This window comes from Anarrhichthys ocellatus, unplaced genomic scaffold (genome assembly GCF_004355925.1).
Source record: "Anarrhichthys ocellatus isolate YVR2014 unplaced genomic scaffold, GSC_Weel_1.0 scaffold1, whole genome shotgun sequence".
Lineage (NCBI taxonomy): Eukaryota > Metazoa > Chordata > Actinopteri > Perciformes > Anarhichadidae > Anarrhichthys > Anarrhichthys ocellatus.
The window spans coordinates 8,114,176-8,140,668 of record NW_022280031.1 but is presented as its reverse complement, the minus strand read 5'-3'; the positions used below and the strand labels follow the sequence as shown (position 1 = coordinate 8,140,668).

The 26,493-nt window shown below is 41.4% G+C and overlaps 1 protein-coding gene across 11 annotated transcripts in view; it reads left to right on the top strand.

Annotated features, from left to right (window-relative positions):
* The window catches only part of LOC116381048 (inositol 1,4,5-trisphosphate receptor type 1), a 63,806-nt gene that overhangs the window by 14,573 nt on the left and 22,740 nt on the right, over positions 1 to 26,493 (top strand). Inside the window, exons 5-44 of one of the 11 annotated variants that reach the window (XM_031842893.1) lie at positions 562 to 648; positions 1,503 to 1,661; positions 2,339 to 2,437; positions 3,213 to 3,296; positions 3,996 to 4,142; positions 4,418 to 4,513; positions 4,739 to 4,783; positions 5,505 to 5,659; positions 7,011 to 7,110; positions 7,483 to 7,643; positions 7,742 to 7,883; positions 8,109 to 8,267; positions 8,858 to 9,030; positions 9,223 to 9,342; positions 9,648 to 9,842; positions 9,998 to 10,249; positions 10,336 to 10,477; positions 10,579 to 10,738; positions 10,829 to 11,019; positions 11,452 to 11,584; positions 11,672 to 11,726; positions 11,816 to 11,981; positions 12,176 to 12,349; positions 12,462 to 12,536; positions 12,643 to 12,780; positions 12,877 to 13,002; positions 13,112 to 13,312; positions 13,411 to 13,662; positions 13,838 to 13,963; positions 14,064 to 14,192; positions 14,617 to 14,634; positions 15,367 to 15,393; positions 15,825 to 15,945; positions 16,152 to 16,336; positions 16,420 to 16,568; positions 16,672 to 16,783; positions 17,404 to 17,439; positions 22,399 to 22,446; positions 23,825 to 23,957; positions 25,639 to 25,826. In XM_031842893.1, coding sequence (XP_031698753.1) covers positions 562 to 648; positions 1,503 to 1,661; positions 2,339 to 2,437; positions 3,213 to 3,296; positions 3,996 to 4,142; positions 4,418 to 4,513; positions 4,739 to 4,783; positions 5,505 to 5,659; positions 7,011 to 7,110; positions 7,483 to 7,643; positions 7,742 to 7,883; positions 8,109 to 8,267; positions 8,858 to 9,030; positions 9,223 to 9,342; positions 9,648 to 9,842; positions 9,998 to 10,249; positions 10,336 to 10,477; positions 10,579 to 10,738; positions 10,829 to 11,019; positions 11,452 to 11,584; positions 11,672 to 11,726; positions 11,816 to 11,981; positions 12,176 to 12,349; positions 12,462 to 12,536; positions 12,643 to 12,780; positions 12,877 to 13,002; positions 13,112 to 13,312; positions 13,411 to 13,662; positions 13,838 to 13,963; positions 14,064 to 14,192; positions 14,617 to 14,634; positions 15,367 to 15,393; positions 15,825 to 15,945; positions 16,152 to 16,336; positions 16,420 to 16,568; positions 16,672 to 16,783; positions 17,404 to 17,439; positions 22,399 to 22,446; positions 23,825 to 23,957; positions 25,639 to 25,826 — 5,259 coding nt within the window. Of the gene's footprint in view, positions 1 to 561; positions 649 to 1,502; positions 1,662 to 2,338; positions 2,438 to 3,212; positions 3,297 to 3,995; positions 4,143 to 4,417; positions 4,514 to 4,738; positions 4,784 to 5,504; positions 5,660 to 7,010; positions 7,111 to 7,482; positions 7,644 to 7,741; positions 7,884 to 8,108; positions 8,268 to 8,857; positions 9,031 to 9,222; positions 9,343 to 9,647; positions 9,843 to 9,997; positions 10,250 to 10,335; positions 10,478 to 10,578; positions 11,020 to 11,451; positions 11,585 to 11,671; positions 11,727 to 11,815; positions 11,982 to 12,175; positions 12,350 to 12,461; positions 12,537 to 12,642; positions 12,781 to 12,876; positions 13,003 to 13,111; positions 13,313 to 13,410; positions 13,663 to 13,837; positions 13,964 to 14,063; positions 14,193 to 14,616; positions 14,635 to 15,366; positions 15,394 to 15,824; positions 15,946 to 16,151; positions 16,337 to 16,419; positions 16,569 to 16,671; positions 16,784 to 17,403; positions 17,440 to 22,398; positions 22,447 to 23,824; positions 23,958 to 25,638; positions 25,827 to 26,493 lie in introns of all 11 variants that reach the window. The other 10 variants (XM_031842909.1, XM_031842946.1, XM_031842925.1 and 7 more) reach the window with 10 other exon arrangements.

Below are 26,493 nucleotides of genomic sequence, written 5' to 3'. Positions count from 1 at the left end.
CCCCCTTCAGTCACACTACACACCAGTGCACTAACACCACACACTGACCTGTCGTCGGGACTCAGAAGTCTAGAATTTGATCTTAAAATTTAAATGGTAGATTTGGTCGTAACTGAATGCCAAGCTGCACAGTGAATGTGTAGAAATGTTCACTCTGGACTACAGTTTAAAATTTTACCTCAGCAAATATACATAATAACTTTATAAGCTGCTCTTAAAGTCCTTTTATAGTCATTTCACTCCTACTGTCCTACCTTTCTGCCCTCTACACTCCACTTTCTCTCTTTCTGCTTCGGTACAATACCATTTAAAGCAATCTGCTATCTGACCACCCAGTCATAAAATGAAAGGCCGCAATCTTTCCTGCGTTTTCATGGAGACGTACGTGTGCTTTTGGCTAACTTTTGGCTGACTTATTCTTGTACTTTTTGTTAGCTGGTAACCAATCGGATGACTTCTGACCACATCACTGTGTATGACTGTTATCAATGAAGAATGTTGCAGTTAGTGGGTGTGATAATTAATCCTTTTGATATTCCTTTTTATCTCACTGCGTTCCAGCATGCAGCTGACTTGGAGAAAAAGCAAAATGACTCTGAAAACAAAAAGCTGCTTGGAACAGTAATTCAGTACGGGAATGTCATTCAGGTTTGTTCCTCTCAAATGGTCTTTATCTTCTTGGTATTTATTCAGATGAGATACCATGTGTTTAGACTGCCACAATGTTTTTGATTAAACTAAGATGGCTCTGACATGGACATGGAGGTGATTTAATCTTAAATTTGAAATATGCCTCAACCTTAATCCATGTTGAGCGTGCCCCCCAACATTAACCCTTAAATAAAAAATGAAAACCATAAATTGCGTGTTCCATTATTAAAATGTTGTGAACTTTGACACAGTCCCAATGAAAATTAAAGGGGCTGAAACCTCCTGCCGTCATAACCAAACCGCTCATTTTAATAATACAAATACACCGTAAAGCATCCTGATCAGAGAATACTGGAAGCACGATCATCCATCAGCAATACGCTGCTGGAGGCCGCACTTGCGTCTGAGCTGAAGGAGTTCCTGATGAACATGCATAATTTCTTCTGATTTTGCCTGGAATTCGACCCGGTGGTGCCGATGACAAGCATTAAGAATAACTACAAAGAAATAGACAATCTTCTCACTGATGGTTTAGTTATGTAGGTCATATAGAGGCAGCAGTATTACATTGAGACTGTTTCATAACCAGTTAAAAGTTCCGCAGAGTAACTTTGAGTAAGAAAGTGACTTTCAGTGTAGTTCTGCAGGCAATCCCTGTTTGGATTTATCTTACCTGTTGTGTGACATTGGTTTACTAAATAACACTTATGGCAGTTAGTTTCTACGAGTGCCCTAAATGCAAGCTGCTTTCTTCAAGTCAGTACACTGTTTGAAGCACTTACTTCTTACCTAACATTTCTGCATGTCTGTTTGTTTGTATTTGTGTTATCTTGACTTTTTTTTCTGCTCAGCTCCTCCACCTGAAGAGCAACAAATACCTGACGGTGAACAAGCGTCTGCCTGCGCTGTTGGAGAAGAACGCCATGAGGGTGATGTTGGACACCGCTGGAAATGAGGGCTCCTGGTTCTACATCCAGCCATTCTACAAACTACGCTCCATCGGGGACAGTGTGAGTCATCATATGTACAAGTCTGTGGGAGGGGTGCATTGTGGAAATCACCATGCTGTGTGTCACCAACGTCAGGCAAAGCAAAGGACGGAATCATGCCTGGGATGATACGTATTTTGCATTTTAAAATATGTGTACATTTTTAAATATAGTAACAGTAGGCCACTTCTCTTTTTAAAATGTAGTTGCTCATTTACATATTCAGCAGTACATTAGTATGATAAGGTTAAGACTGCAGAATAAAGGTCCAAACCTCAAGAGCACAAGTCCTCTTTACCTAAGCCTCAATGTGAGGCCTCTCGCTGATCACACATATCCCCGGATGGACCTGTGCCAGCACCCAATTGGTGTTTATGTCATCACAAAGCTCTTGTTGGCACCAGCTCGTCTTCCCTCAAGCAGGAAGTAGTGGGCTGGTGCCCAAGGACAAAATGAACCACAGCCAGGACCGGACTTCTCTGCTAAAGTCCTCTTAAATTAGGCATGGCACAAGGCCTAAGCAGCAGCAAAAACTCAAATTGAAGGCACTCCATCCCTGCTGAGAAAAGACACAGGGACAGTAGCATGCAAATAGATACTGATGCTCTCTGAACCATTACAGATTCAATGTTTAGTACATTCCTCTATATATTAACATATTTGTATTTAGTTGTGTCTGTTTTTGCGTGTGATTGCAGGTGGTGATTGGGGACAAAGTGGTCCTTAACCCAGTGAATGCTGGTCAGCCGCTCCATGCCAGCACACACCAGCTAGTGGATAATCCAGGATGCAACGAGGTTTGGCTGAGCTGTTGCAACTCCTCGTCACCCCTCAGATGTTTCTGTGGGAGTGTTAGAAACTAATCGCAGCTTTTTTTCTCATAGCCGCTGCTGTCTGATGTGAAACACTATGACATTGTTTTCCTGCCTTCTAAATTTAGCACAGTTAAGGACTGGGCCATTTGAAAGGTCGTCCTGTTTCTCTCTTACAACTAAACTGCTCTCAGCTACTAACAACATATTTTATCAAAGTGCCTGACAGTGTGGTCTGTTTTGGAGCAGTTGTGCATTTTTCTCCTGTTTACCAAGCGTGAGTCACGCTCACAAATTTTGTATTAATGGTTGTACAAGCAGTTTAAAGATATGTAGGAATGAAAGCACAAATCATTGATGTTTATGACATCAAGTGGCAATTTAACAAAGGAAAGAAGTTACACATTTTTCAATGTTCAACTTATTATACTTCTAAGTAGACAAACATGGGAAAGTTCTTAAACTGTTCTTTCTGCTGCATTGACTGTGGCACAGTCGAGGTGGATTTATTTTATATACAATCTTTTTTTATTTTATTAGGCAACGTATCAATCTTTTGACCATTTTTTTTTGTGCTCTTAGCCTCTTTTTTAAAAAAAAAAGTCATCCATGATTTTGTCTCAGCAGGCACTGAGGAAAAAATAAAACTCCACAAACACGAAACTATCCCTTTTTAATTTTGCCAGGGTTGTTGTGTGCTGCAAGGCTACCAGGAGATTAAACCTGCAGTCACATCGAGCTCTGATTGTTTGTTTTTCAGGTGAACTCGGTCAACTGTAACACCAGCTGGAAGATTGTCTTGTTTATGAAATGGGGCGACAACCAAGAGATCATCCTAAAAGGGGTTTGTAGCTACAAACAAAAAAATGTTTTTATTATGTTTTTAAAAACGTGGTAAAAAACACATTTATATCGAATACAAAAGATGTTTAAACACATGTACAATAAATGAAAAGTCAAGTAAAACAATGTAGAGAAAACAAGGGGAAATATAACACTAGCAGAGGTTATGTTTCTTTCCAACATTTATAAAACTCACTTACATACTCTCATTTTCTTGCAAGAGGTGTTGCATAATGTCTCTCATCATAGCTGAGTGGGCGGGTTGCTTTGTTTGTTTTCAGTTCAGTATTATTTGTGTACAGTATGTGCTTTCAAATGCGATTTTGTTTTGTTGGTTATTCAACAACACCACATTAGGAGCTATAACACCAAAAATGGCCACAGCTACAGTACAGTAGTACTAATGGTCTCTTCAAAATATTTGACAAAATTGTGAATAAATTAATTTTGGGGCACTTTTGGAACATAAGAAATGGTTAAACTGGTGTCAGCCCACATTGACCGGATGAGGTCTACAGTGATCTTAATTATTTTGTAAACTGAATCTGGTTTATTACTAGAAATGCATCTTGTGGAATTTGAAACATGCTACGGGCACACAACATTAGATATATAATTTATTTCACATTTTGGGTAATTATTTGGTTTTAAGGTTCAGCAGATTACCTTTGACAGTAACAACTGTTCTCCCTCTCTCCAGGGTGACGTGGTACGGTTATTTCATGCAGAGCAGGAGAAATTCCTCACCTGTGATGATCACAGAAAAAAACAATACGTTTTTCTTCGCACTACTGGACGGCAGTCGGCTACCTCGGCAACCAGCAGCAAAGCCCTTTGGGAGATAGAGGTGAGGAGGAATATATTCAGAGCTGGTGGTTTGTAATGTACAGTATGGTGTTGAAATAAAATAAACGCGTAGCCACCAGTAAGCTTAAAGTAAGCCTTGCTGGATTCTTCTTTTTTTTTTTTAATCGGTCTTCTCCAGTTTTGTAGGTAAACCATTAATATGTTTCTCATCATTTACTTTACAGCATATTGGGTAATTAAGGCCACAGCACCTGTTAAATAAATGTCACCCTATGCACGAGTGTAAGATGTTACTGCTGTTTGCTCTGGTATCAGGTTGTACAGCATGATCCATGTCGAGGGGGGGCAGGCTACTGGAACAGCCTGTTCCGATTCAAACACCTGGCTACTGGACACTACCTGGCTGCTGAGGTCAGTGGAGCACAGATACTGTGTGACTGTGTTTACAACCGGGTAACATCAAATCAAATGCTGTCGATTGTTTTTTAGATATTTCTATTGCAATTTTGGCAGCATTTATAGTAACAAAAAAAAAACAATGTCACTGCAAAGCAGCCTCTGAGACCGGGGAAGAAGAGATTCAAATTAAATGTAAGATATTTGGATATTACAGAAAACCACTTTGTCTTTTTGCAGGTGAATCCAGAGTATGAAGAGGAGTGCCTGGAGTACCGCTCCTCAGTAAGTGAGCCATGAGCCAAGACTTGTGTTTTATAGTGGGCAACATTTATATGTCAGCAAGTTTGTCCATTATTGGTTACCTAGTGGTACTAGTATTTCCAGCAGTAGATGGCTGAAATGTATTATTGCAGCTTTAGGTCGTATTACTTCTCAGTCACCAGCAGATGACAGCGTTTCACTGTGAATGGATCTTTCTGGTTGGTGTTTTAGTTGTTTGCCATGGCTCACTGAGTTGGCTGTTACAGTCAACGTGAGGCTTTTCACATCTGCTGGCCAGGCAGTGACAACTGAACCATCTCACACTCTGTCTGCTCCTGAGTTTATTGCTTTGCTTTTACAGTAAAAAACAAACAAAAAGACAACTTAAAAATGTAACCAAAGCACCTGAAATATGGCCTGATGACTGAGTATGGCGGAGGTACGAAGCAAAATAAAATAGGCCCTTTAATTTACATTTAAAGCTCTGACTGATTTGATGATGTAATTTAGGTAAGTCTTTTCTGACCACCATTATTGGCTGATTGAATAACGACTGCTACATTTATCTGATTATCTGACTTACAAAAGAAGAAGAAATTAGTGCTTTTTTGAGAAAAGGGGTCTTTGAACTAGACATCTATCCTCAGTTATACTGTAGTGAACCCTGTCACTGGTTCACTCTTATTGATCTTGACACAAATGTGATAGATAATTTGCTTTTTTATTTAACTTTTCCCTTCAGCTGGACTCGGAGCAAGACACCTCAAGAGCCCGTTTGAGACATGTCCAGGACAAAGTCATGTACACCCTTGTGTCTGTACCGGATGGGAATGACATCTCTTCCATATTTGAGCTTGACCCTACAACATTAAGAGGAGGAGACTCACTGGTACCCAGGTAGGAATGCTGTAACGTAAAAGTGGGGAAGTGTTTTCGACCTGCCCAGGCGCGTGTTACATAGAGGAGGTCCATTCCCTGGTGCATCACTCTTCCACTGAAAACCAAAAGCAGGCGCGTTATAAGTCGGGGGACTTCCACTGTAGATTCAGTCATCTTGTTCTATTTGCAGAACAATAAACCATGGAAGGAGTATGTGTGTGTTAATGCTTGTTAATGTAAGAGAGTGTGTGACTTAGTGTCACTCACAGTAGACAGTATCATGCTGGTCTGACGGGTAGAGATCTTTTTCATAGTGGTTACGCAGATAAAGACATTGACACTAATAAATTGCGGCAAACTAATTTTCCAGCATGATCCTTTGTTGTGTGTGAACAGATGGGCTTGTTTGTGGGAAAGATGGATCTTTGGTGCATCAGTGATAAATAATTGTAATTATATAATAGTAATAATTATAATATAATTAATTATAATATAATTATGATAAACGACGATGTGTGCATGTGAGCACGTCTTGTTAGAACTTAAAAGTTGTTGTGCTTGTTGTGTATAATGAATGGCTTATTGCTCGGTGATCAGTCGGTCTGCTGAAGAGGCGTGTGAAGGAAATGTTACAGACCATCATATTATCTTTTGTATGAAAACTTTTAAATGTCATTTGATCATTTAAGATTTAGTGGTCTTCATCATAACTGTCAGGAATTGATTGATTTAGTCTTTTTAAGGACAGCAAGTTACACAACAGAACACAACAGATATATTGCTCATGAACTTTAGCTTCACTCTTAGATGGACTGATCTATCAATCTAGCTACACTCTTTCTTCAGTAATGAACTTATGCTATGCTCTAACACTATGCACTGCACAAACAAACTTCATTTTATTCTAACTAATGAAAGCAAGAAATATTTGGTCTCTTTAATCAGATATAAACATGAAAAGTGAATGAGCCAGACCCAGTTTCACCATATGTGTGTGTTCCTTTCTTGCAGCATGTTTATGAGTTGTGCAGACAGTGAAAATAACAAAGATTTAAATGGCGCCCATTAGTGCACTACTTCACTTTTTTTTTCCAGTGGAAGGGCACTTTTATCATGTTTTCGTGCCCATTTAGCCACATAGGGGGCACTTTATTTTTTTTAAGGGCATCCAAGAGGGCACTTTTGCAGTATTTTCTTTTAATTTTTCAAACATGAGGTCCCTGAGTCCAAGCAATATTTTTGTTTTATATTGTAATATAATTAAATTTAATTAAAAAATTTCAGGGATGCCTAAGAATATTGTTGCTGCTTGTAATTTCAAACATCTGTCAACTATCATCGACCAAAAAATATTAAAATGCTTTTTCAGGAACTCCTATGTGCGCCTCAGGCACCTGTGCACAAACACATGGGTTCACAGCACCAACCAACCAATTGACAAGGAGGAAGAAAAGCCCGTCATGCTGCGCGTGAGTGACCGTTCATTCGCACGAATATGTAACAGTGATTGACAATTGACTCAACTGCGCTAAGGAGAAATTCTGTCTGGGTTTATGAACATTTTTTAATTAACAAATCACCAGTGATAAAAATCTAAACCAACTGTTGTCAGCTGAAATACCTTCTGTGCAAACCTCTTCTTCCCTGCTGTGAAGTTATGGAAGTGTTTCAGAATTAAATATTACGTTTTTTCACAGTACATGTACAATTGTAGTTTTCATTATGGGTTTCTAGAGTATTTCGGAAGGAATCGAAAGTGAGCCCAGAGACCAATTCTAAGTACTAAAAAAATATATCGTATCGATTGATGACAAAGCTGTAGATTTATTTTCTGATTCAAGATCGGCACCTCAGCACTGAAAGAGGACAAGGAGGCATTTGCCATCGTGCCCGTCTCCCCTGCTGAAGTGAGAGACCTTGACTTTGCCAACGATGCCAGTAAAGTGCTAGCCTCTATTGCTGGAAAGCTGGAAAAAGGAACCATCACACAGAATGAGAGGAGGTATGAAATGCATAGCGGTGCCAGATTGCCATATTCTATCAAGAAACAAGATAGTCGTGTGTAATGGCTCTGTCGCTCTCTTTTGTATGTACAATCAGAGCCGTTACCAAGCTACTGGAGGATTTGGTGTTCTTTGTGGTGGATATCCCTAACAACGGACAGGATGTTCTTGAGATCATGGTCAACAAACCCAACAGGGAACGACAGAAACTGATGAGAGAACAGAATATTCTCAAACAGGTAAAGCCTTCATACAGTGAATGTAACATTTTGAACACATTCTTTAGATTACGTTTCCCGTTGAACGTAAACTTCTTTGAACCTCACTGAACTCCACATAACCTCAAATCTTTGTCATGACTCAAAGGGGCACAGTTGTCAGGCCTACTATCTGTATCGGCATGTTTTCTTTTTGGTTTTCATTCAGTACGGTTACATTTGTAACAACCTTATCATCGCATTCAGATCTTCAAGCTACTGCAGGCTCCATTCACAGACAGCGGGGACGGGCCAATGCTGCGACTGGAGGAGCTGGCTGACCAGCGTCATGCCCCCTTCAGACACATCTGCCGTCTGTGTTACCGTGTTTTGCGTCACTCTCAGCAGGACTACCGCAAGAACCAGGTACAGTTTATCAGTTTTATGAGCCCCAGCACTGTATGACATGGTCTACGTGCTGCTGGAGTTTGTGCAAAGGTGCTTTCCAAAATCCCTTGATTAAGTTTAGTAGCAAGTGAAAGAGGCCTTTGCTCTGTAGCAGCTCTGATATTATACAGAGATAGCTGAATGTCCATAATCAAATTGTCTGTGATACAAATGCACAAAGCCACACAGTGATTCAAGCACATCCTATAACAAATGCTTATCAATGTGAAATACAACATTCCCAATTCCCAAGAAAAATAAATTCCTCTTAAGCACATTCGAGTGTAATTGTTAGAAGGGTAATTTAATTATGTTGAAGGAAGAGGCAGCCTGGTTCTTGTGAACGTGCTCTGTCTTCCCGCACACAGATGAACAAGGACCAAAATGGCCTCAGTCAATATAAGTAATGGACATAGACATAACAACGTTATGTCTCCTGGTCCAACTGGAGAATGTAAAGAAATAAAGATAAAGGGGCTAAGTTAATAATGACGTTTTTCACAGTGAGTCTGTTCCGTCTTGTTTTGGTTTGTGTATAGTCAGACTGGCTGTCTCTGTCTGTTCCGCAGGAGTATATCGCCAAACAGTTTCGCTTCATGCAGAAACAGATTGGCTATGATGTCTTGGCTGAGGACACAATCACAGCTCTGCTCCATAATAACCGCAAGCTGCTGGAGAAACACATCACTGCTGCAGAGATCGACACGTTTGTTAGCCTGGTCCGCAAGAACCGTGAGCCAAGGTTTGTGTGCGCGTCTGTCTGTATAAACACAATCAACTGGGTAAATAGGCAGAATCAAAGAGAAAATACATTTCATTAATATTATAATTGGGTGATAACTTTTATATTCATATGTATGTATATGTAATTGTGATCTTGAATTGTTGTTTGTCATGGATGATTGAATTTTGCATATCTTGTGCGTGTGTCCAGGTTCCTGGACTACCTGTCAGACTTGTGTGTGTCAATGAATAAGTCCATCCCTGTGACACAGGAGCTCATCTGTAACGCAGTGCTGGATCCAGCCAACGCAGACATCCTCATAGAAACCAAGTGAGTAGCCCCCCCCCCCCCCTCTGCCTCTGCATACTTCTGTCCTATTCTCCTCTTAATGCCAACATGCACTGATTTGAAGGCATCATTGAGTTCTTGAAGAAGACTAATCAATAATGAAAACGGTAGTCTGATATATTAATGAGTTGAATCCTCTCTATAGCATCCTTTTTGTTACAGCTTCTGAGGGTGACAGTAATTACATTGGAAGTCATTGTATGTTATTATTTTTAAATTGTCAAAGAAGCTTACTCATTTATTTCCATCAGCCTTTAAACGAACAAACAAATTCCCCTTTCCTGCAGACTCGTACTGTCGAGATTTGAGATCGAGGGAGCGCCGCTTGGGGAGAACTCTGTGGAGTCAGAGGAGGATGAGGAGGAGGTGTGGTTGTTTTGGAAAGACCGCATTAAAGAGATCCGCAGTAAAAGCATTAGGGAGCTGGCTCAGGATGCCAAGGAGGGCCAGAAGGAGGACCAGGACGTGATCAGTTATTACAGGTAGTTACTGTTCTATTTTTTATGTGGTTGTCTGGGAGAAAGGAGAACATTGAGCCGGCTCAGAGGCAGCAATGTGGTGAACGTAAAACATAAAAAAAGCATTTTGCTGTTTCAAATGTCAGTTGTTACATTACAGTGTGTTTGTGCTGCAATAGGTACCAGCTGAACCTGTTTGCCAGGATGTGTTTGGACCGCCAGTACCTGGCAATCAACAAGATCTCTGGCCAGCTGGATGTGGACCTGATCTTGCGATGCATGTCAGATGAAGACCTGCCCTATGATCTGCGTGCCTCCTTCTGCCGCATGATGCTGCACATGCATGTAGATCGTGATCCTCAGGAGCAGGTTACCCCTGTCAAATACGCTCGACTCTGGTCTGAAATCCCCTCAGAGATTGCCATTGATGAGTGAGTAAATGAACAAATGTAATAGATTGTTCATAGTAGAGTATATTGTAGATTTATCCAATTCTTTTTTTGTTGTCTTACTGTAGCTACGACAATGATGGTACATCTAAAGATGAAATTAAGGAGCGATTCTGTCTGACTATGGAGTTTGTTGAGAACTACTTGAGAGACGTGGTGTGTCAGAGCTTCCCTTTTGCAGATAAAGAGAAGAACAAGCTGACCTTTGAGGTCAGTTTGGCACATTCTTGATATCTTATCCCACTCATGTTATTCTCATTTTAATGGTAAAACCCAAAAACCTATTTGACTGATCTATCGTCCATGTTTAGGTGGTGAATCTGGCCAGGAACCTGATTTATTTTGGCTTCTACAACTTCAGTGACCTGCTGAGACTAACCAAGATCCTGCTGGCTATTTTAGACTGCGTCCATGTGAGCACAATTTTCCCTTTTAACAAGATGGACAAAGAAGAAGAAGAAGAAAGTAAAGGTAGGAACATCATGGTTGGTCGGTGGAGGACCAAATATCTCATGGACATGGAGTTGATGTCTGTATTGATGAATGTGTGCTTGTTTCCAGGCAGCAATGTGATGAGATCCATTCATGGTGTAGGAGAGCTGATGTCCCAAGTGGTCCTAAGAGGAGGGGGCTTCCTACCCACAACTTCAAACACCAGCTCCAATGGAGTCACAGTCAAGACCCAGACTGAGCCGGAGAAACAGGATATATTGGTCATGGACACCAAGCTAAAGATCATTGAGATCCTGCAGGTGAGGATCTGTGACTGTTAATCGATTAGGTGCCAACTGTTAAATTAACTATTTACGTAAGGGATTAATCGGTTTGAGTAATCGGTTTAAGTTCTCTGCTTTCAGCTTCGTTCACGTGAACATTTTCTGGTTTCTTTACTCCTCTATCATAGTAAACTGAATATCTTTGAGTTGTAGACAAAGACGGCATTTGAGGATTTCGTCTTGGGCTTTGGGAAACACTGATCGACACTTTTCACAATTTTCTGACATTTTATAGACCAGACAACTAATCTATTAATCAAGAAAATAATCAACAATGAAAATAATCGTTAGTTTCAGCCCTAATTTAAAGTTAAAGGCATGTACAAGCATAGATCACATTACTGTACACATACACAGTCCCTCTATGCTCTAGAAACTTTGCATCACACTTTTTGTCCTGCCCTGCAGTTCATCTTGAACGTCCGCCTGGACTACAGGATCTCCTGTCTGCTGTCTATATTTAAGAGGGAGTTTGATGAGAGTAACTCTCAGAGTGAATTATCTATAACTGGAGCAGTAGAAGGACCTAACAACATGCCAGGTCAGGGTAACATCAGCTGCTGCATATTATACAAATGTGGGGCCAGTGAAATTTATTGATTTACAAATATGTTTTTTTTTATTCCAGGAGCTTTGGATTTTGAGAACATAGAAGAGCAGGCAGAGGGGATATTTGGTGGAAGGTAATCCCAGTTTCAATAAAGGAGAAGTCACAAAATACAAGAAAGAGGATGTTTTTACACTTGAGTGTGTGCTCTGTGTGTGTGTCTAGTGAAGAAAACACCCCACTGGACCTGGACGATCATGGTGGCCGTACCTTCTTGAGGGTCCTTCTCCACTTGACCATGCATGACTATCCTCCTCTGGTGTCCAGAGCCCTCCACCTGCTCTTTAGGCATTTCAGCCAAAGGCAGGAGGTCTTGCAGGCTTTTAAGCAGGTATGCAGTTTACAGCTACAGCTCACAATGGAAGAAACTAAAACCATTCCATTTTAACTAAAAGTTGTTGTGCATTTTATTGTTTTTACAATTTTGACACATGCATGCCTACAAACAAAAATGCATGTGGGATCAGCATCGTCTGGCCGTTTTTCTGCTCTGTTCTTTATATTGTAATATATATGTGTTCACAGGTCCAGCTGCTGGTCACCAGCCAAGATGTGGAAAATTACAAGCAGATAAAGTCAGACCTGGACCAGTTGCGCTCTATCGTAGAGAAGTCTGAGCTCTGGGTGTACAAGAGGCAGGGGCCAGACGAGGGCATGGATGGGGGAGAGGGACTCTCCACTGACCAAGAGCATAAAAGGGTGCATTATATTTTACACCAAAAGAACCACACACAAAGCCTTTCACCACAAAACTATCTTTACTGAAGTAAGACCTTTTTCTCTGATGCATTGTCTCTGGTGAACCTTGTAGGGAGATTCAGGGGGCACAGACAAACCAAAGAAAGCAGAAAGCACCAGCAGTTACAACTACAGGGTGGTAAAGGAGGTAACTATCCCACTTATAAGTATAGTTATCAACCTCTTATCTGCCTATGTTGCACATATTTTTCCACATACCTCACCCCCTCCCATTTTCTTCCCTTCTTTATAAGATCCTGCTGCGGCTCAGCAGGCTGTGTGTCCAAGAAGGTTTGTCAGGTAGGAAGAGCAAGAAACAGCAGCAGAGGCTGCTAAGGAACATGGGGGCGCATGCTGTCGTCCTTGAGCTGCTACAGATTCCCTACGAGAAGGTATTAATCATCAACTCTCAGTAAAATGTTCAATGGCATGCTTTTTGTGCGTGCGTTAAAGTGGACAAACCTTCACGTCAGCCATTTCCCCTCCAGGGAGAAGATTTGCGTATGCAGGATATCATGAAGCTAGCCCACCAGTTCCTACAGAATTTCTGTGCAGGAAACCAGCAGAACCAAGCCCTGCTGCACAAGCACATCAATCTTTTCCTCAACCCAGGGGTGAGCAGTCCTAACAAGACGACGCACCACTTGATATCCACAGTGTTACTATTTAAACACCATTATTGTGTTCTGGTGCTCCTCTCACTTTTTGTCTTCTTTTGTTCAGATTTTAGAAGCCATCACCATGCAGCATATCTTCATGAACAACTTCCAGCTGTGCAGTGAGATCAATGAGCGTGTGGTTCAGCACTTTGTCCACTGCATCGAAACACATGGACGCAATGTCCAGTACCTCAAGTTCCTTCAGACGATTGTCAAAGCGGAAAATAAATTCATCAAAAAGTGTCAGGACATCGTCATGGCAGAGGTCATGCCTTGTTAATCTCCTTTTTAATGTTTGAACTATGCTACTGCTATGTCTCCTGATGTACTGACGTAATCGTGTATATTGGTTCCTTCGTACAGCTGGTGAATGCTGGCGAAGATGTTCTGGTCTTCTATAATGACCGCGCCTCCTTCCAGACACTGGTCCAGATGATGCGATCAGAGCGGGACCGCATGGATGAGAACAGTCCGCTGATGTACCACATACACTTGGTGGAGCTGTTGGCTGTTTGCACTGAGGGCAAGAACGTCTACACAGAGATCAAGTGTAACAGCCTGTTACCACTGGATGACATAGTGCGCGTGGTGACCCACGAGGACTGCATCCCCGAGGTGAGATTAGCCTCAGACTGAGCCATGCTGAGACTTTGACAACAATTGTATGAGAAAACAACAAGCCAGTTATGGAGCAGATGCAGGAAGCACTCTTTTATACAGAGGCTTACAAAACAATTCTCAATGCATCTATATTTCATGCTTTTAATTATTCTAATATCTAATCTCTCAGGTGAAGATCGCCTATATCAACTTCCTGAACCACTGCTATGTGGACACCGAGGTGGAAATGAAGGAGATCTACACCTCTAACCACATGTGGAAACTCTTTGAGAACTTCCTAGTTGACATTTGTAGAGTAAGCAACACCGGGAGGCTCTACGGCAACTTTTTATGTCACTTAGGGAATGAGGATTGGTAAAATACAAGCAATTATGTAATTCTTTTAATGTTTACAGGTGTGCAACAATACAAGCGACCGTAAGCATGCAGACATCATTCTGGAGCGATATGTGACGGAGACGGTCATGAGCATCGTAACGACTTTCTTCAGCTCACCTTTCTCTGACCAGAGCACCAGCCTGCAGGTGTGTAAACACCAAGAAAAAAAGCGTATACAATGGCTGAAAAGTGCTGAAAATGAATCCAGTATCAATTTGCTGTAGTTTGAGTGTCAGTCACACATGCAGAGTTGCATTCAATGCACGTTGACGATTGCAGGTGTAATGTGAACCTGTTGCTATGAACTATAGACTTGTCATGATCTCAGAATCATACAGCATGTCTGAAATGTCCAGTGCACTGTCTTGTTAAAAGGTCATTTTTCTCTTATACATGTACTTTTAAAGGGCCACATCCTGACCATCAATCTGTTAATAGATAATCTTGAGAGAAAGTGCAGTGGGCGGGGTAGCATGTGATAGATAGTCGAGATTCAGGGGTTCCTGTCTCTTAATATCTACATGCAAATAGCTGCTAACCTCACTGTACACACTGTGTGTCATGCTGTAGGTGTCCATCAGAAATAATGTAAGTACAAATATCTATTAGGTACCCCATATAATTATAAACAAATGGAATGACTCACCAGAGAAACCCCCTCATTCAAAAGTCTAACTTTAAGATAACTAACGCTGCAGTGTTTTCACGTTAAGTGCTTCCTTAAGTGGTCAAATCAATGCTTCCGTGGAGTTTCTCAGAATAATTTTTCATCTGATTAACATAATTGCGAGTGTTGAAGGAGAATGGATGTTCTCCTTCTCTTCCCATTCGTTTGTGTTCATAAGAGTAATATTAGTCATGATCCTGAAGAGCTAATCAGACATTACAAAGTTAAGACCAGTTAGTCGTGATTGTGGTTGTTAGCATCCTGTTGTGCTGATTAATCATTTCCTTTTGAACATGCATACAAAGTGCTCCCTTTTTCCATTTAAGCAACCTGTCATAGTTTCATAGAAATTGTTTTTAATTCACAAAATATATATTTTCAGTGCTTTATGAATAACTTTGTGGTCGGTAAAATAATGGTAGTCCTTTTTGGTCAACTCTGATGCAATTACAAAAGAAAAATGTTTGGACTATCATCTTACACTTTTTACAAACATCACATTGTTTTATGATTTAAAGCTTTTTATTATAGAGTGTTTAACACGTCTCCAGTAATGTCAGCTGTCTCTGAAATGTATGGTAATGTATTTGGAAGTATGTTTGCGACGCATCCGAGCTGTTTTATGTCTTCACTGCTTGTATCCTCTGCTGCAGGCCTCTCTGTTGGGGAAAATATTTCAGGTATTTGTTCAATTCAGCGGATAAAACACGGAGTTGGGTGTTTCAGATTATTGTTGGGTGTGAGAGAAAATTCTGTATTTTTGTATGTGTGAGTATTTTGAGAGGGAACTAATTAATTAATTTTAGGTGTGTGTCTGCTCGGGGTCTCCTGTTAACGTAACAAACCACCACTGAGTCAGCATGCTGTTCTGACTACGTGTGCTGTCACACAAGCTAATCTACATCACTGTGTGGAGAGGTGTATGTTTGTTTTGTTAAAAGACAAAGCTGCTGGTCCAGATTGTTGGTGCTGCACTGTAAATGACAGATGCATATCTTGCATGTTGTCGAGGGACCTGTTTCTTTCTTTACAGACTAGAGCCGACAGTCCAGATAGATGCATATGCTAATATACATGCTCAAACGCTTTTTTTCTTGCGTCTTCTTCTCAGACCAGGCAGCCAGTCTTTGTGCAGCTGCTGCAGGCAGTATTCAGGGTCTACCATTGTAACTGGTTGGTCCCAGTCCAGAAGGGCTCTGTTGAGAACTGCATCAAGGTGCTCTCTGATGTTGGTAAGATCAAGATCCTTCTCACTTAAGTCGACTCCTCTCTCACAAGCCCTTACTTTGAATGTCTCGATCAGTCCATCATCTACAGTTGGTTTTTTGAATCATGCTTATTTATCACATTTAAGGAGAGAGTTTTTTAGCACAAAGTTTACTGGATCTGATTTATCTTCACACACTAATTGTGTGCATCTCTGTGTGTACCCCGCCAGCGAAAGGCAGAGCAATAGCCATTCCTGTGGACCTGGACAACCAGGTGAACAACCTGTTTGTGAAATCCAACAACATTGTCCAGAAGACAGCCATGAGCTGGAGACTTTCTGCTCGCAATGCTGCCCGCAGGGACTCTGTGGTGACCGCTTCACGGGACTACAGGAACATCATTGAGAGGCTGCAGGTGCAGTGTTTGTGAGCATTTGCGCTTACTGATGTGTGTCAAATTGTTCAAGTAGTAAGGACGTGTCTATTTCTGCACTGTAGGACATTGTGTCAGCTCTCGAGGACCGTCTGCGGCCGTTGGTCCAGGCTGAGTTGTCAGTTCTGGTGGACGTGCTGCATCGGCCCGAGCTGCTCTTCCCCGAAAACACCGACTCGCGTAAGAAGTGTGAGAGCGGAGGTTTCATATGCAAGTAAGTACTGTAAATATCTTCTTCAGCAAAGTATGTCTATTATTGGCATATGAGTAAGTGTTCTCATTATGAATTAGACTTATGAAGTAATGTGCTCGTGCAGGCTGATCAAACATACCAAGCAGCTGCTGGAGGAAAACGAGGAGAGACTGTGCATCAAAGTTCTGCAAACGCTGCGAGAGATGATGACAAAAGACCGTGGTTATGGAGAGAAGGTAGGAGAAGCTGCAAATCGCAGACATGGTGGGGTGATGCACCTCATGTGCACCGTATAAGTGTGCATTTACTGTATATTGTGCTGTACGAAATGCATTAATACAGTTGTAGAAAATATATTGCCGGTTTGATTGTTTTGGGTGGGGGGGGTTTGAAGCTGGGGCATACATTGGATTTCTGATCAGAGATAGATATTAACTTTGCAGGAACTATAAATGGAAGAAACACATGATCAAAGATTGAGTTGCAAGGTTTCACATCAAAACAGCAATATGAGATCTATGCAATATGTTATGTGACTAAATTATGTATCCATGTAGGTGTAGTTGAATATCATTTTACTGCATCACTGTGCCACGCACCCAGTGAGTACCCTTATTTTGAAGGGAATTGGCTTGTTCTTCCTGTCACAGTCACCTCTGTAGTCAGTAAGGCAGGACTGGTCACTTACTCACTGCACTCACCACTGTATGACACTTCACCAATTCTGCTCACTGTGGCTAATATCCACAATTTTAACTCGTATGTCTTACATGTCATGCTGTATCAATGAGCTCTGCTTTAGCTTCCTTCTGCCTGTGTTGTTATCTAACCCCTTAAACCCTCTGTTCTCTTTCAGCTCAGGGCCTTTGATGATGAGATGGATATGCCTAAGGTTGTTTCTCTTTTTCTTCTACTCGTGCTCTTGTTTCCTTGAGCTGCTTTCTGTGTACTACTAGTAGTTGTTATTCAATAGTCCTGTAGCAGCTGGTGGCTGTGTGTTGTAGGTGGTGGAGGCTCTAGGCACAGCTGGTAACAAATAGTGGTACGTTGATTCCTGCCATAAACCAGTGAGTGTGTAGATCAACTGAAAACTGTGAGAAAGGGGAAGAGAGAGATGGGGAGATGTGCGCTGTGGCTGACTGCATGTTGCTCAACAGAGTTGTATTATTCCAGCTTCCAAGGTGAGTCACTCACTGTCTAGGAAAACTGCCAGTGCTGCATTTACGTGCCCTACTTTCTGCCGCTGTCAGCGCCACATCAAGTAAAAGTCAACTTGGGACATATTTACTGTATATTTTAACATCAATTCCAGTTTAATACTGAGGCCCTTTTATTTTACACACAGCATGAAAACAGATAACAAATGTGAAAAAAGAGATAAAGGCATATAAAGAAAAATAAGAGACAATAATAGAGACTCAATAATACATAATGGGATGTTCCATATATGTTTCCAAAATTTGAGGAAAAACTGTTGGTGTCTGTTTTTTACAAAAAGGTGAGGTCATCATAGTTTTGTATGTCTTGACAATGCTCAGCTTTTTGAAGAGCGTTTCCCCTGCACCTCCCTTAGGTGCCAATGGGAGGCACTGTGACTGTGCGTGCTGTGTATGTGCATGAGTGTGAGGAGCTGTGGCAGTCATCGAGGCTGTGTCCTAGTTTTCCTTTGCCCTGAGAGCTGCACGATTCCTGGGCCCCAGCCAACTCTGGGCTGAGGTTACATAAGAACCGGGCTTTTTTTTTTTTTCCTGGAACCCAGCCCCTCTGCTGATGTGTGACCTTCAGCTGTAATTGCCAATAAAAGTGTGGAGGAGCTGTTTACCCACACTACGTGTGTGTGTGTGCGTGTGTGTGTGTGTGTGTGTGTGAATGCCAGTTGCAATCATGGGGGTGGGGTGGGGGATTGTGAGAGAGAGATGATCCCTACACACACCTGTTAAATGATGTATCTCCGTCTGTCCACACATGAAAAGAGTGTCAGTTGATTTGAAACCTGCTCCTCTCCCCACCCCATGTCCCAATCTTCATATTTCTCTTCTCTTTTTCCCCTTTTTGGCCCCCCCGCTAAATCATTGTGACACAATTGATCAACTACTCCAAATGTATACTCCCCGCTTTCATTCACAACCTTAGTCACATGGATGCAAACACACACCCACACTGTGTAAACTTCATAGGGTTGGCTGTGAGCGTTTATGTAGGTGTGATATGAATGTGCGTAGCTGGCTGTTGTCTCTTCTGTCACCCTTTTGAGTAAAGCGGTATAGCAGTATAGCATGATAATATATGATTGATAGTGAAATTGTTGGGGTCACAATGCTTTTAAAAAAAAAAAAAAAAAATAGAGATAGCATGAGATGCATTTTTGACCTCCCCAATGCGTTGCTAAATGTCAGGGAGGTGAATATCAGCTAAATTTGTTGCTCTTTGGCTGTCGGAGTTATGCAAGACGAGAGTTCATGATACACAGTGCTGACTCCCCTCTTCACCTGTGTGTGTGTGTGTGTGTGTGTGTGTGTGTGTGTGTGTGTGTGTGTGTGTGTGTGTGTGTGTGTGTGTGTGTGTGTGTGTGGTCAGTCTATAGTAAAAGCAGTTATGCAAGCCCTCCATGTTGTTATTAAGTCATGTTTCATCCCTTCCACCTCCTTGCCTCGGCCCTTGGCAAGCTTGTCGATGGATGAAATAAGAAGAAAAATCTTTTCGATTTTAAGACTGGCTCACTTTTATCTCCCCCCCCCCCAATCTGGTCAAGACAGAAAATAATTTCACGGCGCTGGTGTAGATATCGATCAGTTGCAATGTAAATTATGAGGCAGTCTTTTAATTTACTCTGCTTTACTGTCTGCGCATAACAAGCAGCCGAGTGGTAATCCCCGGCGTTCGTGGCATTCATCATTGGTTTAAACACGACTCACTCTCATAAAAAAACAAAACATATTTATTTACGCACTCTCAGTAAAAACACCTAAACAAAAAGTAGAAGTGTGTGTGCACATATTTTCAAACTGTGAGGTGTGAGACTGATCAGGGGTTTGCCCTGGGGAGTTTCCAGTTTGGTGGAATGCACTATAGTTAAGACGGATGTGGCAGCTGTGAGGGGTTGCCCTGTGGTGTCTGTGGTCAGTCCGGGGATGATTAGTTGCACCTACGTGCTCTGATTAGCATAGTTCTTTGTGTTTTGAAGTTGTGACAGTGAGGACATAAGATGTTGCTCTTCAGGTATCTGGCCCCCTGACCTGCTGCTGAACTCTGCCCCACCCAGTTGTCTTTAGGCAGGATCAAAGCAATTGTTGTGCTTGTCAAAAGTGAGTTTGAAGTCCTGACACAAAAAAATCCAAGTCATGTCTCAGGTCAAATACAAAGCTGACGAGTTTTGCTCGTCAACAAAAGTACTGGAAATATTGGATATTATGAGTGATATAAGAAATAAAAAAGCTCCATGGTCAACTTAAAAGTGTAGCTTTTATATGTGCTGAAATGTCATTTGAATATTGAGTATTCTAAAGTGTTTATGATAGTCTACTCTGCGTTTTCCCTTTCTTCTTTCACACTGTGACTGTCTGTCACTTTCACATTCTCGATCTGTCTCACTACGCTTTTGAAGATGTTCTTTGTCGGGCTGGGGGCTGTGGAAGCTGTGGTTTTCGAGCAGGGGATTCTGCAAATATGTCTTTTCTCAGGACAGCTATAAACAATAAGTAAGGCCCAGCATGTACTGCAGCTTTTGACTGTACTGTTTGAGGAACCTGTTGTTCGCATGTGCTGCCATTGTTAGACCCTTTTTATGTTGTTTTTTGATAGTTCACGGAGTAACTTATTCAACTATCAAGCATGGCTGTCAGTTGTTCGAGCGAGGGGTGTTTTTAGACACCAGTTAGGGTGAGCCTTATGGTTCCTTTCTGTTCAACGGCCTCACTGAATGTCCAGTTACAGCTTTTTAAAAAAATATATGTGGTCTAGGGGAAGTTAACATGTCAGGTTAAGTGAAAAGACTAGATTCCAAGGGAAGTTTTGTTAATTTTATGGATGCATCAGATATGTGCAGAGTCGTCCCTTGGCATAGGTGGTAAAGAAGAATGCCTGTGGCGTCATCCATCCATAGGGGCGCCCTAAATGAGGAAAGATAAAAGTTTTCATCTTTTTGTACTTATCACTAATGATATTTTCATACTATTATTTTGAAATATTACAAAAAAGCCCACATCAACATAACTATGTAGCCTATTAAATAGGCCCTATTTTCTGGGTTGCCCGCAGCATCACCCTAATAGCAAATAAATATCTAGAGTTAATGCCAGTTACTCCCACCTTAAATTCAGTAGTTGGAAAGACTTTTCAGGTGTTTGCAGAATTTCTTACTACATCATTTTGAGAAATACAGCTTCATCGGTATATCTTAATCCCAAAGGCAAAGCAATGCAGTTTCAGTGTGAGTGTGATTGGTGGTGGAATCTTGTCTAGGGAAACCAATTGGTGAGGGATCAGCTGGTTATGTGACTTGAGTCTGACTGACTTGGCTCAAGTTCACACATCCAAAAAGTGATATAGATAAAGGGAATTTATCATATCTGGTGCATACAGAAGCAACAGTAACCGCCCTCTGAATATGCATCCATTCAGTACTGTATATCATGCCTGTGACCCTGACTGACAGAGAGAGACTAGTCAACTGTCAAAGTTATTTAATCCTACTGTGTTTGTTATTCTCTCTCTCACCCTCTCTGTCTTTCACTTGCTCTGCCACTTGCCCTCTGTGTTTTTGGTGACAGATGGCCACTGTAAGCAGCTCTGTGTCACTGGTTTAATGACCTGGTTCCTTTTGGTGTGATTATATAACTCTAACCCCATCGCCCCTCGCCAATCCTCTCCTCTCGCCCGTCCCTCCTAGTGTGTCCTTTTCCATAACAATTTATGTAGAACATTGCCTTTTACCAGTTTCCTTTTACTCTTGGTGATCACTGTGCATAGATGCAGTGAAATTGGATACTGCAACACGGTGTCGAACCTGAATTCCTATTGTTTGCGTGAACCATTAAGGAAAGAAAAGGGAAAACACCAGATCTCAGGGGTCCTGCTTTGATTATTGTGCTTTTCGTTTTGCTTAAAACAAGAACCTTCCACCTGGTGTTTACTCATTCCTGACTTCAAGTGACTGTTCCAGTTTGATTTCAGCTTTTTCCTCAGTTTTCCTGAAATATTAAAAGAAAAGTTTGACATTTTGGGAAATAAGCTTATTATCTTTGTTGACTTCCTGGAGTCTTATCGCCATCGTGACTGCAGAGATTCCAGGGAGTCGCTGTGACCGGCTACGAAAAAAACCCCACATTTATCATTTTTACATTTCAGTGTTCGTAAGGATTGAAGAAATTTAGAGATGTTAATCGGGGAACTTTAGAAATTCTGGTTTCTTTTGGCAGAGCCAGGCTAGCTGTTACTCCCCATTTCCAGTATTTTTGTTAAGCTAAGCCAACCGAATAACCGCAAATAAGTATATTTCCCAAACTCACTCTGAGACAGCAATTTGAAAATTAATAATTAACTAAAATTAAGAAAAAACACAAGAAAATAAATCAAATCACACTGGACATGTCTTAACATGGTATTAATCATCAACATTGTACATGTCTCCTGTCTTCCCCGTCTAAAACCACCACAACCACAATGCTTCTCTGGTTCCTAACATTGCAGTAAATGCATGACATTTCACACCGAGCAGACCTTTGCATTGCCACTTTTAAAGCAGTTAAAAAGGCTCACGAGTTGGTTGTTCACCTGACAATTGCCTGCATGAATACTAACCCTGTGTTTGTATCTGTTGGACCACTGTGCTCACACTCCTCACTGCACCCAGCAGCTGGATCAGAACCAGCCTGAGAAGTTGTTGGAGGACCAGAAGAGGGTAGGTACTTGCAACAGCATGGCAGCTTAACTTAAAACCTCAATACTTCTGAGATTCAGAGTGAGATATCAAGTTTTTAAAATGACCTTTTTGTGCCTTTTCCCCCCTGCTTTTTGTGTTTCTAATCACTCCCATTCCCTGCTTTAAGTGACACCAAACCACCTAACTACTGTTTACCTGAAGGAAGAAAAAGAACACAGCCTCTTTTATCTAATGGTGTTTAGTTAAACGCAGGGACTCCACAAAGCGTCAGGTATTTCCATTAAAGAGGCAAGCTCTAATATTGATATTCCAGATTAGCAATATTGATTGGAGTTAATCAATATATAATCATCATCTCCAAGAGAAGAAGATTATTTAGCAAGCAGGTATGTCCAACGGCTGTTCAGCTGTTAATAAAATTCAGTTCTCATATTATCACAGCCCTGCATTTGTTTCAGGACGGTAGTAATTACCATATATCTAAAATGCTTCTTTTTTATTATTACTCACCAACTTTTTCAACAAGTTCACAAAGGCAATATGATTCAAAGTTAGTTTGCTGGTTTCAGTAAATTGTTCATTCTAGATACAGGCCCGGTTTGTGCCAACATTTTAGATGACAGGACACCATAAGGATTTGGGTCTTAAGACTTCAGTGAAAGAGTAGTATTCTCCAGTGAGACCAGGGAATCACCTTCTGACTCCAGCTGATCATACCATGTGGTACACACAATACATTCAGTTGACTAACTAATAAAATTATGTAATAGTTATTATAACGTCCTTCACACCTACTACCTATACATAACTCCAGAGCATAACTGTGGCAACGGAGCTTTCATAACGCTGCTGTCGTCTATCACGGACCACCCACAGTTGACAGTGATTTGAACAAAAAAAAAAAACCTCTCTCTCATTTCCTTCACTTTATCCCACGAGAGGTCTGGCAGGTAGCTATGGGCTGCGGTTGCCATAACAACGACAAAGTCGTGCTGCTGCCGGCTCACCAGTGGATGAGTCACAGTGTGGGAGGGCTGGACCCAGGTCTGTCTCGGTGAACACCACGGACCTCGCGCTCTAACTGCATAGGGTCACCGCTGCTGCTGTGAAACGTGTCTGTGTGGGCGGCGAATGACGTAAACTTCAGGTTGTGTCTGCAAGTTTTGCTTGCATAGAAATGTGGCAATTCTTTTAATTCAATATTTAAATGAAATGTTGACGGTTTCTCCATAACTGTGTGTTACAAGAGCACGGTCGTTGTCATTTTCTGGGTGTCTGTTTCGGTGTCTTTATGTGCTTCTAAAATGATGATGCATGTTATCCCTGTTATACAACATCTCTCTCCCTGTTGCTGACTTCACGTCATTACATCCTTCCCTTTCTTTCCCTCTCGTAGGGCGAGGCACTGAGACAGATTCTGGTGAATCGTTACTATGGCAACTTTTATCGAAGTGGTGGGAGGAGGGACAGCCTGACGTCATTTAGCAATGGCCCCCTCAGTCCAGTAGGACCCGGCAAAAATCAATCAGGTGGGACAGCTGTTGCTCAGCTTTTGATACCGAGGACAGAAGTTGATTGTTAATTCTTAACAGCAGAAAGAAATGAGTGTAGTGTAGTTGTGTAGCGCACACATGGCCACAAAAACACTGATTTCAACATCTGTAATTGAGCTGATGTTTCTGTGAAGCATTAACCGAAGGCCTCTGCCAAAGAGATGCATGACTTTGCTGCCAGTAATGGCTGCAACTGCTATCAGGGGGCAGTCTAGATAAACCTTTTTTGGGTTGCCAAAATGTGTTCTGCCCCTAAAGTCATAGTAAAGCAATGTTCTCTCAATAATGTTATATTAGGATGGGACTCCATCTGTCTGGCCCCGAGCCGGGTATCGGCTCCAGAGTTGCACGGTGAGCTGCCCTTTGAGCACGCAGAGCACCTCACTCTTATCACTGCCTGATAACGGGGTCATTGTGTAACTATATCTGCAGTCAAAATACTGATTCTTTGTGCAGTGTTTCTCCTATTTGAGTGTTTCGTTCTGATATGTATGATGTCACATTTTATCTGCATGTAGATTTTGGAGGACATGTTGGTGCCAATGGTTATGAGCTGTGAGGGTTTTTTAATGTAAATTCAGTGCTGCCACATTAACCTCGTAACCAGAACGGCTTGTTGTCTGCTGTGGCGCAAGATGCAGCGTTTTCACATTCAGTGTAACGTGGGTGTGACACCATATTGTATGAATAGAACGCGTAACATCCAGTTGGGATGAATGAGCCAGATATTGTATTTTTAACTAAACTCAAAAGACACAGAAAATCCCTAATGGTTGCCGGTTCACCATCTCTCCCATGTGCACCAAGATGTTGGAAAACTGATCACAGGAAATATACCCCTCCCCTTGAATGATCCACTTTTGACTGTTGCTAGGTGACAGTCTGCTACTTCCCGTGAAAACAGCCTTTGCACCTGTTGCAGAAACAAGAGCCAGGCTGACAATTCCATATGTAGCCTGAAGATGAGGCCTCGGAGGGGAAATGTGCAGTTACACAAATTAGCACAGGGCTAGCATCACAGTTAGAAATCTGGCCTATTTTAAGTAAATGATTTTGGACTTTGCATGTGCCAAAACAATCTGTCCCATACGTTAACCTGGATCCATTTATTGTATGATTAAAGGAGTGCTGCCTTTTTCCTCTTTTAGCAAGCTAAAACATTGATAAAATATGTAGATGTAGTTTTTTTTTTTTTTTTTTTTTTTTGCCTTGTAAAGTGTCTGAGTATCTAGAAAAGCGCTATAGAAAATTGATTTATTATTATTATTATTATTATTATTATTATTATTATTATTAATAAGATGTAGATAAAATGTATCAGGCCTCTGCATTTGCAGATATTGAAAAGTAAGATGGCAGCAACTACTGTAAGAGCAAGGTGATTTTTTTCCCCCCTTCATTGTACCGTTGGGTTGTTAAAAACATGAAAACATCCTGTGTCTCACTCAGGATTATCGTATGGGCATGTTTTGAATATACCTGCAAATGACTGAAGTTACAATTAAAATTTTAGCTCCTGTTTTAAATGCAGGGCGTTTCTTATGGAACTATATTTGATACATGATGTGAATGGCCAATGATTGGAAAGTATTAATACCATAAACCGTATACCTGATGCATGTGATTCTGATCTGGCCTGTCTCTCTCGTCTCTGCAGCATTAGGGGGTCCTGGGGGGCTGAGTCGTGCGGAAATGAGCCTGTCGGAGGTACAGTGTCACTTGGACAAAGAGGGAGCCTCTGACCTGGTCATTGACCTCATCATGAACACCACTAGTGACCGAGTTTTCCAAGAAAGCATCCTCCTGGCTATTGCATTGCTGGAGGGTGGAAACACCACCATCCAGGTTAGTTAACCCCTGAATCTCTTACCGTACACATGTGGAAAGTGGAAACTGAAGGGACATCCTTGGGTCAACTGTCTACTTTTGGAAAAACTCAACTGCTACATGTTTTAATCTATATTATTGTAAAATAATACAAATGACACACTTACCCATTTCACTTACTGTAACTGATCTGCAGTGTTTTAAAGTTCATGGGCAGTTATCTATGTAAAGGCTCAGCTTATCGTGCAGTGCATCTTTAGATTTGCTCAGTGAAAAGACTACAACGTCCCCTGGATGGTTTTTATTACAAGAGGATCGACAGTATGTGGGTCACTGGGCCACCATAGCTGCACATATACATTACCGAGACGGCTGTCCTCCACCTCATATCTAGCACACCATCATTTGGCTGAAAGGCCACGCCAGCTGCTAATCAAGTCCGTAATTTGTAGATTAGTATATTGTAAAATATTCTTAATTTTCTCACTCTGGGCAAAGTGTGCATTAGGCAATTTAACTTACTGTTCTTTCCCTATTTGCTTTAACCTGAGCCACTCCAACACCTCTATCTCAATTAGCCTCTCTTTTTCATGTCCATCTGTCTGTAGCTTTGTCTGTTGATTTTCCTGTCTTTCCATCTATCTGTAGCTCTGTCTGTTGATCTCCTTGTCTGTCCATCTATCTG